The 10,124-nt window shown below is 37.0% G+C and overlaps 1 protein-coding gene across 1 annotated transcript in view; it reads right to left on the bottom strand.

Annotated features, from left to right (window-relative positions):
- LOC107694305 (sialidase-like) overlaps positions 1 to 7,373 on the bottom strand; it is an 11,942-nt gene extending 4,569 nt beyond the window's left edge. The window contains exons 1-2 of the mRNA XM_016493969.1: positions 6,951 to 7,373; positions 1 to 698 (exon numbers count right to left, since the gene is read on the bottom strand). Of these exons, the coding sequence (XP_016349455.1) occupies positions 1 to 698; positions 6,951 to 6,984 (732 nt within the window). The 5' untranslated portion in view covers positions 6,985 to 7,373. The remainder of the gene's footprint in view (positions 699 to 6,950) is intronic.
- Positions 7,374 to 10,124: the final 2,751 nt, after the last annotated feature.

Below are 10,124 nucleotides of genomic sequence, written 5' to 3'. Positions count from 1 at the left end.
TGGGTCAGACGGATTAGAAGGACCGGATTGCACGGCTGGGTCAGACGGATTAGAAGGACCGGATTGCACGGGTGGGTCAGAAGGGCCGGATTGCACGGGTGGGTCAGAAGGGTCAGAAGGGCCAGAAGGGCCGGATTGCACGGGTGGGTCAGAAGGGTCAGAAGAGCCGGATTGCACGGGTGGGTCAGACGGATCAGAAGGACCGGATTGCACAGCTGGGTCAGAAGGACCGGATTGCACGGGTGGGTCAGATGGATCAGAAGGACCGGATTGCACAGGTGGGTCAGAAGGACCGGATTGCACGGGTGGGTCAGAAGGGTCAGAAGGACCGGACTGCGCAACTGGGTCAGAAGGGTCAGAAGGACCAGATTGTGCGGCTGGGTCAGAAGTACTGGATTGCGTAGCTGGGTCAGAAGGGTCAGAAGGACCGGATTGCGCTGCTGGGTCAGAAGGGTCAGAAGGACCGGATTGCACACCTGGGTCAGAAGGACCGGATTGCGCAGCTGGATCAAGAGGACTGGATTGCGCGGCTGGGTCAGAAGAAACAGACTGTGTGGCTGGGTCAGACAAGCCATTTTGCGCAGCTGGGTCAGAAGGGTCAGAAGGACTGGATTGCGTGGCTGGGTCAGATGGATCATTTTGCGTGGCTGGGTCAGAAGGATTGACTGCTGCGGATGCCATGCTATACATGAGGGCACCTATGGGAAACAAAGAAAACAGCTAGTTAAGAAAAAATATATCTGCAAACTCAAGATTTCTAATCGGTTCTGTGAAATTTCTATAATGCTGCATTATAGGTACACAATAGCAGTGTAAACTGTTTTTAAATGTTGAAATCAAAAAGAGGCCGTGTTAACTGCTTTTATACATGCTAACAAGTAGCTTCGTTTCTGATGAGTTACTGCAACAGTCATTGAAACGGAACAGTGTCTTGTGTGTTCAGTCAAAAACACTTTAAAAGTAACAACCAAATTGAGTTACTTTCAGGGAGTATTTTTGCTGATTGTTTATCCGGTAATAAACACTGTAAACAAGAAGCAAGAGCTAAGCTCATTTATTTTTACAGAGTCAGTCTTTATGTGTATTCTAATATCATGTAGCACAGCAAATTTTCCTCAGCAGTATTTATTGTATACTTCAAAATGGCTTTGGGTTTATATAGCTAATTTATACAGATTTTCTTGTTGCATTTTTACAACACATATGTTGAGCAAGTTCAGATGGCTATCGATTTTTTTTTCCTTCAAGCACCTCTTATTGTTATTATGTCTAGATGTCACATCGTAGTGGGAGTTTCTCTCTGTTTTTAGTGAGCTGGACAGGACACTCCATACAATAACTTAGGAAGTAGCACACCTACTCTTTTGGGTGGAACCACAGATGCCAAAACAATGGTGTCCAAATCTGCCACATAGTCTCTTGAGGCTTAAAACAATAGCTTTTTCCTAACTTGTGGCTCTCAAGTTCATAATTATATATTTGGTAATCGACAGACTTCTAGCCACTGACCCAGTATTTATCACAGTTACAGTTGCTTTACTATTATTTTACAAATGTATCTTGTCAAAGACAAACCCAATATTAAATATATATACTGTTTATATCAATCAGTCCAAGACTTTATGCAATAAATCCTACATTTACACAATTAACTTCAACTGTTCCTGGTGCTTTTTACCAGAACTAGCCACCCAGTATGAAGATCTTGTAAATCTTGCCCCACTGGGATGTCAGAACAATCAGTTGAGGTTGTTGTAGAAACACGGCATTGTTGCTGTCAGGATAGGGGTTAGTGATGAGAGGCTGTTTATTTTGGTTGGTGAGTCAGTGCTGTCTATCATTTAGCCTTCTGTGTAATCACCATCTTATCACATAGCCTTGCGTCTCCAAAGATATGTCCACTGCTAATCAGCACGACTGCCTATCACAGCTCTAGACTTAACTGTTAAACTAAGCCTTTTCGCTGCACTGCTTTGGTCCTTGTTTTTAAGAATCCAATTAATTACAGTGAAACACATTGAAAATGAGTTTAAAATGCACATTTATTTGAGTAATGGAAAATTTAAGATTGTTTTTTTTTACTCTTATCGTCCTTCATCATCACCCTGTGGTTTCCATTAGTTCCATTGTTTAGGATTGACCCTCGTTGACCCTGCTGTCAGTTGCGGTCTGTTTATTACCCACTGACAAGACTGCTGGTCCTAACACTATCAATGTAGAGACGGTTTGGAGAAAATGCAGACATTTCACCTACATAGATACATCATAGTCATGGGTAGCCCCTCACAGAGGCATATAATATGCTCTTTTATCTGTCATACAGACTCCCACACTCTCACTAAGATTCTGGAGGTACCGTTTCAGCAATCCCTGATAACAGGAGCTCAACTCACTCATCTTAAAGATTGGGATCAGATCAAATGTAGGTGATCCTGTATTTGTAGCCTAAAATATTGTATTTTTCTCTTTTGGACTCATTCTGTGTGTCTCTCAGGATTGTTGTCAGAACGTTGGTTGGAAGTCTTGTTTGGAATAATTAAGATGTTTAAATGTTTTTAAAAGAAATCTATTATATTCACCAAGGCTGAATTTATTTGATCAGAACAAACTGTAATATTGTGAAAGATTATTAGAGTTTAAAATAACTGTTTAATATATTTTAAAATGTTATTTATTCATATGATGGCAAAGCTGAATTATTAATAATAGTTCTTATTATTATTGATGATGAAAAGTTATTGCCGCTTAATGTTTTTGTGGAAACTGTGATACACTTTTTGGCTGCTGAAAATTCAGCTTTGCCATGACAGCATTAAATTATTTTACAATTCAATTAAAATAATTGTAATTTTAAATTACAATTTGAAATAACTTAAATATTATTAGAATTTAACAATTTATTGTTACAATTTTAATAAACAGAAAACTGTTATTTTGTAAATTATAATAATATTTCACAATAATACTGTTTTTGCTGTATTTTTGATCAAATAAATGCAGCCTTGGTGAACATAAGAGACTTTTTTCAAAAACATAATTATTTCATACTTTTGTCTGGTAGTGAAAAGTTTGTGAAAATGGCAATGATCAATCCAATAAGTTTATCCAGCTTTGTCTAAAAAGTAAAAATATTTCATTTGAAGGGGCAATTTTGTGGCCAGGAGTGTTATGTAATAAATGGAAAACAAAGTTATGTTTGTATTGCTATTATATTGCTATTATTAGGGCATTAATAAAGTTGTAAATTGTTGCTTAATTGTCTCTTGGGGATTAATAAAGTTGTATTATATTGTATTGTACTAATTTCTTTGAATAGGACATGCACACCCTCAGTCTACCACCCCCCTTTCCAGCTGCGTGCAGGACCTCTTTGGGCCCCTAGTTTACCCACACTCCCCATGATAGTGTCCTATTCAGGGGTAACTGAACAGGCCCATCGGCCCAACAGGAGGGGGGGGCGGGGAAGATGGGGATTGGGGGCTCCTTTATGGAGCTGAGTCACAACTAACCCCCTCTACTGAGGTGAGGAGAGGGACTGTGAATATAAAAATGCACACAATGAATGAAAGACAGACAGAAAGGAAGGAGGAGTCTGAGAGGGTTGACTCAAACACATTCCTCATGATACACACTATCAAGATGTCATTGTGGCGTACTAATAGAACTGTATCAAGCTTTTTAGGACTGAATACTCAGAGTGTGAAGTATCAAAGCTGAAGTGCCACATTTTTTTCATTTAAGGATAAAGAATTTTTAAATAATTGCAAACACCCAGTAATGGTGAGCTGATTTGAGTTGATTTCCTAGAGAATGTGTGAGGTGTTTTTTTTTTTCTTTTCTCTTTTTTGTTTTGGCTAGGAAAGACTAGCTGCTAATGGTGCAAAGTATCCGAGTGATAAAATGAAGGATTTGTGGGTAGAGAGGGGAGGCCGGGTTAGAGGTTGGATTAGAGAAGGGAGTTGAAGATCGCGGTAGTGCCAGTTGCAGACATTATACATAATAAGCAGATCAGAAAAGGAGGGGGAGAATGACAGAGGGGCCATCTTTGCAATCTCAAGATATGGAGGCCAGTCTCTCCCTCTCTTTCCCTTACACGTCTCCCTATAAATATTAGACACTCACACGTTAAGCAGGGAATTACATTACTTCTTGGTGCCACATTAAGACCACATGAAATCAGAATTGTGGCTTTTAGTCCATTAATAGTTTCTAATAGTTTGAGGCCATTATGCTAGTCAGGTCAAAATATAGTTTTATTTTGATAAATAAAATAAATTAATCAAAGGTGGCAGTAAAGACTTTTACATTGTTACAAAATATTTCAGTTTCAAATAAATTCTGTTCTTTTGACTTTTCTATTCATCAAAGTATGCTGGAAAAAATGTTGGTTTCCACAAAAAATATTAAGTGGCAAAGCCTATTTTAAACAGTGATAATTGAGCACCAAAACAGCATATTAAATGATTTCTGAAGGATCATGTGGCACTGAAGACTGGAGTAATGACTGCTGAAAATTCAGCTTTGCATCACAGGAATAAATTACATTACAAATATATTAAAATACAAAACAGTTGTTTTAAATTGTGTAATATCATTAAACAAAATTTTTTCAGTTTTGATCAAACAAATGCAGCCTTAAGAGATTTCTTTCAAAAACATTAAGAAACATAACTGATCCCAAACTTTTGCACAGTAGTGTATACTAAATCTGAGGTTTGTTTCCAGAATCCCAAAAAAATGTAATAATAATAATAAAAAATTTATTTGATTTTAAAGTAGGCTATTTACGTCATTAAATAACATGTATTTCAATTTTATTCCACTATTTCTTTTTTAGTGTTATTATTGTGGTATAAATTATACCGTGATTTAGGATTTATTTTTTGGATCACCGGCTTCTAGTTTATAGCTGTAATGCAAACTAAATTAGCAAAAGGGACAAGCCCTTCACTATACCCCACCCAAACATCCTGTGCAAATAGGAAGACGTCCTCAACACAGGACAGAAAATCATGCATATAAAAGCTTTCCATGGGGTCTTTAAAAAGCATGGTAATTCACTACAACCCTTGGGTGTCTCATCTACTCTTGCGTCATATAAATCAATGTTTCATTCCTTGAATAATCGCTTTTATCAGAAAAAGTTGGATCATTTGGCTGAGAGATGTAGTAAGACAGAGAGAGCAACAGGAACGGAGCAGAGGAGAGAGGAAATAAGTGCCACACCTTCCCTGGGAACAGGGATGTTGACAGAACACTTTCCTACCCATTATTCCACACTTTCCCAAGCCTTGTGTAAGATGGCCGTCAGGCTGTATCGAGACAGGAGCGCTGCCAAAGGATACTTTGTTGCAATCAGTTTATTTTGGCTGATTTAAATGTTGAGGCTTTCTTGACAGTAGAGGATGGAGGAAACCTTATGCAACACAAGGAAGCCCTCAAAATTCAGGTCTATCAACACACAGGGAACCTTTTATAAATACTCGAGTTAAACAATGTGGAAACAGGCCTAACTTTGATCAACCTTGAAGTTCAGAAAAGCTGAGATTACAACATCCTCACTTCAAACAATTAATCAGACCTTTTAGAAAAGGCTGACTGAGACAGAGTAGAGTCAAAAGTGCTTATGATGCTTTTTACAAGGTTGGGTAAACAAAACAGGAGCACTTTTCTAATGACCGTCAGTCTGATGTCTGGACAGGCAGGTGCACCGCACTGATAATTAAAGAATAACAGTCCTCCCTCACATCCCTCTTGAGTCTGAGACGCACACTGCATCTGTAATTGTGTCACTGTTTGTAATTTCAAAAAAGCAGCTGACAGAAATGTTGAGCGGCACAGATGCTGCACTAAGAGCTCTTACCAGGATTTTCTGCCACTGTTATATCTATACACATGTGGTCAGGTACTGATTAGTAGCCATCACTGTCAGCAGAATGTAAGTTGTTTTATGATAACTATCTTAAGTCATAGACATAATGCTGAACAGATTAGTATCTGATGTGCATTCAAATATTAATTTATATGAGAATATGTTCATCAAAATTTTGTAGGAATTCCAATACAACAGTTTTTTTCCCCCCATTCGTTAATTCATCTAAATGACAGAAAGGGTCAGAAATTAACAAGGGCTCAGGGCAAAAATGTTAGAGACAAAGACAACCCAGCTAACAAAAATATGTTCTAAGAACGTTTTGCTAACGTTCTTAGTTATGGAAATGTTAGTTATAATAAACTTCGTTTTTATTTATAGTGTGAACGTTAAGGGAACATTGCATTTTATAATTTTGCAAACATTATGGGAATGCTTGAATATTCTCTGAATGTTCTGGGGAAAAAAAGATGAACCTCCAACAAAACGTTTCAGAAATAAAACGTTCCATAAACAATGTCAATAATGCTTTTGCGCTAAAGGTTTGTGAACAAACGTTCTATTTACGTTCTATTAACATTGGCTAAAGTTCTGAAAACGTTCTTTGTTAGCTGGCGAGTGTTTGACATAAATTGATTTTTATTTTCATATGGTAAAACAGTAAGCCCTTATAAACATTAACAAGCAAATGTTTCTCCTTAACACGAAAATTAATATTTTTGACTAATTACTTAAAGTTACTCAAGAATTACCACTTATAAATGTGAACTAAATGTTAAAAGTCCCATCTCTATTGCTGCTATAGGAATCTGACTAAGTAACTTAACGGTTTAAATCATTACGACGTTATGGAGAATTCTGTAAGAACGTTTATTGAATTTAAAACATTTAAATATTTGAAAAGTTCTAAAACCACGAAGTTTATATTCAAAAGAGGTGTTTGAATGATCAACCGTGAATGGGCTAATTCAGCTTAGCCTATATATCACGTTATATCGATGCGATTAATGCTAATAATAAATATGAGAAATGTTCAAGTTTAACATTTAAGCACATCCTTAAGCGAACGTAAACTCACCTAATACAACGATGACTGTCCTTGTGATTGCCATTTTCAGTCCGTCAGTTTGATGCTCGCTGCTCCGCGTTCCAAGCTGACTTCAGAAAAAGTTTTGCATGAAAATGTACGTGGAGAGGCTGATCGGTTCCGCTTATCGTCTTGAGTCTGTAACGTTATCTGTTTTTGCAGCGGGGTTTTTTTTTTTTGTCCTTTACGCCAAGAGGAGTGTTTTTGTTTGCGCTGCTGCTTCTCTGCGGCTCTACCCCACCCTGAGGGTCCGGGGATTTGGGGGGCAAAGTTTTGGTGGGTTTCCTTGGCTGCGCGGATTGTGATGAATTGAATGCGCGGAGTCGTCTGCAGTGCTGCCGTTGCCACGCTTGTACGGCGGATCTCAGAGCAGGTCTGAGATGTGTCAGCTCACGCAGGGCAGGGGGGACCCAATAGAGAGGGCTGGGCAGACACAGGACTAGCCCATGAATAATATACTGTCTAGTTATGTCTAACATCATGCATGTCACTGTATTGCATGTCAAGTCCGTATTTAAGGATGTGGCCAAAATAATAATAATAATAATAATATAAATTATAAAATTACGTTAATAAGAATTATGATGCAATAATAATAATAATAACAATATGATTCGTTAATAATATAATTCAATATTTGTGTATATGGACTAGACACATGACCCATGAGTAATATTGGCTGCTCTAGTTATGTCTGAAGAAATAATAATAATAATAATAATAATAATATGATTTGTTAATAATATAATTAAATATATTTGTTTATGGACTAGACACATGACCCATGAGTAATATTGTCTGCTCTAGTTATGTCTGAAATAATAATAATAATAATAATAGTACATTATATAATTAAATCGGCAGCCATATCACCCTGTAGCCCAAGACTGGTTAAAAAGAGTAGAGGTGTGACCTCGGCATCCTGGCCAAATTTGCCCATTGGCCTCTGATCATCATGGCCTCCTAACAATCCCCATATCTACTGATTGGCTTCATCACTCTGTCTCCTCTCCACCAATAAGCTGGTGTGTGGTGGGCGTTCTGGCGCACTATGGCTGCCGTCGCATCATCCAGGTGGATGCTGCACACTGATGGTGGTTGAGGAGATACCCCCTGACAATGTAAAGCGCTTTGAGTGCTTAGAAAAGCACTATATAAATGTAATGAATTATTATTTATTATTAAATGTATTATAATATTATGATACAAATAATAATTAATTAATAATGATTGTATATTTATAATATATTTCTAATAATATATCATTTGTTATTAATTACATAATTTGATGCCATAAAATATTTTTGTTGTTCAAAACATTGTTGTTTCGTATGTAACATGCTGTAATAAATGAACTAAAACATTTCATTTAATTTAATTTTGCTGGGACAATAACTAAAGAATCACAATATGCATCATTTTACTGTATAGCCTTGCACTTGCAGACTTTGTAATGTCATTTTGTTTTGTTTTTAACTTAATTAATCAGTAGATTAGTTAGAGAAATTTGCCATGGATGTCAACAGTTCCCATATTTGATGAAGTTTAGCCAATTTGTCAGAAAACTAATGGGTTAATTAGTCTGAGAAAGCTATCTGTAAGTGCAGCTGGCGTGGAGTTTGCTGTGCGGATAGTGAAGGCCAGATCTCACACTGCCAGCGCACACCAGTCACCAAGCCAATAACCATGACAACCAGACTTCAAAAGCTCCTGTTTTACTCTGGGAAATTCATGTTTGCTTTTAAGTGCCATAAAAGACAATACCTCCATTCAATTTTTGTTTCATGAACTGTGACCTTTTGTGACCTCCACTCATGGGCATCTTCTTATGCCCCATTAATTATAGCATTAGCGCAGTCTGGGCCCAGAGAAGGCCCTCTGTTGTAACCAGTCAATAGGAAACGTTAGATCAGAGCAGTGACAAAACTCCTGTCATGTCATTTGTGATTGTTATGAATGGTAGAGGGGAAATGTTTTGGGCTGCTGCACAAAGGGAGATAAACACATGGGTGTTGGTCATACTTCCTGGGCGTCTCTCTCTCTGTCCTGAAATAGTTGCTGTGATAGCCTGTTTGCCCTCTTAACGATCTAAACACGAAACATTTGGAGACTGAATCCATTGTTATGTGGAGAAACAAACTGGTTTCAATTGTCTTTCAAGAACTTCTGTTCTTTATCTTACACTTTAGTTGAGTCGGGCCGTGTATGTTGTGTGTGTGTTGTCAAGTGTAAATGCTCCCTGATTCTCACAATTGTGTCGTAATGCCAGCAGCTGGGCAAATAAATGTAGTGTTTATGTTGGTATTGGACTTGAAGTCTACACGTTTTATTCTTAGTTCAGTAGCCTTATGGCTCTGGCAATAACCTGTATGTGTAAGGTTTCATATACCTTTCTGTATATGTGAACTCCACAAATAAATTTAGTGTGTGCATTTTATTTTATTTTATTTTATGCATGTTTGGATTTTTTTTTTTTTTTTAATGTATTTATTTATTTTGACTCTGCAGTTTCTACCACACATTTTTCAATTATTTATTTTATTTTTAATTTAATTATGTATTTTGACGCCAGTTTTTACAGGCAATTGTGCTATTTTCATATATCATTCTGCATACATGAAATCCACAAACAATTGTAGTGTGTCCATTTGATTGTATTTTATGAATGTTTTTATTGATTGATTGACTGACTGATTGACTTGGCAGTTTCTACAGGCCATTTTTCCATTATTTTATTTTATGTTTAATTTAATGTTAATTAATTAATTGATTAATTAATTAATTAATTCCTTTCTTACTTGGCAGTTTCTATAGGCAATTGGGGAATTGGAAAACAAACAAACAAATAAATAAATAAATAAAAATGAATCTGCACTAAATCTGTTTTATTTTATCTAGTTTATGACCATTTTACAGTGATTTTACCATTCAGCGTTTATGGTTCAGTTTAATTTCAGATCTTTTGGGCTGGAAAAGTTGACTTCTCAGAAGAAAATAATATTAAAACTCCATACACACACATATCCAGCTCTATCTTGTAATGTAAAGCATTTGTATAACTAGAGAACTTTGTTGGGCCAGATTTTTGAGGGTGCCCTTCTGACACTCTTCGCAGTGCGGCGAGTGATGGATCGCATGTTAAACAGCTCGGGGGTCGCAAGGCTA

The sequence above is a fragment of the Sinocyclocheilus anshuiensis genome, unplaced genomic scaffold (assembly GCF_001515605.1).
Source record: "Sinocyclocheilus anshuiensis isolate Anshui unplaced genomic scaffold, SAMN03320099.WGS_v1.1 scaffold1316, whole genome shotgun sequence".
Classification (NCBI taxonomy): Eukaryota; Metazoa; Chordata; class Actinopteri; order Cypriniformes; family Cyprinidae; genus Sinocyclocheilus; species Sinocyclocheilus anshuiensis.
This window is presented reverse-complemented; position numbering and strand designations above follow the sequence as displayed.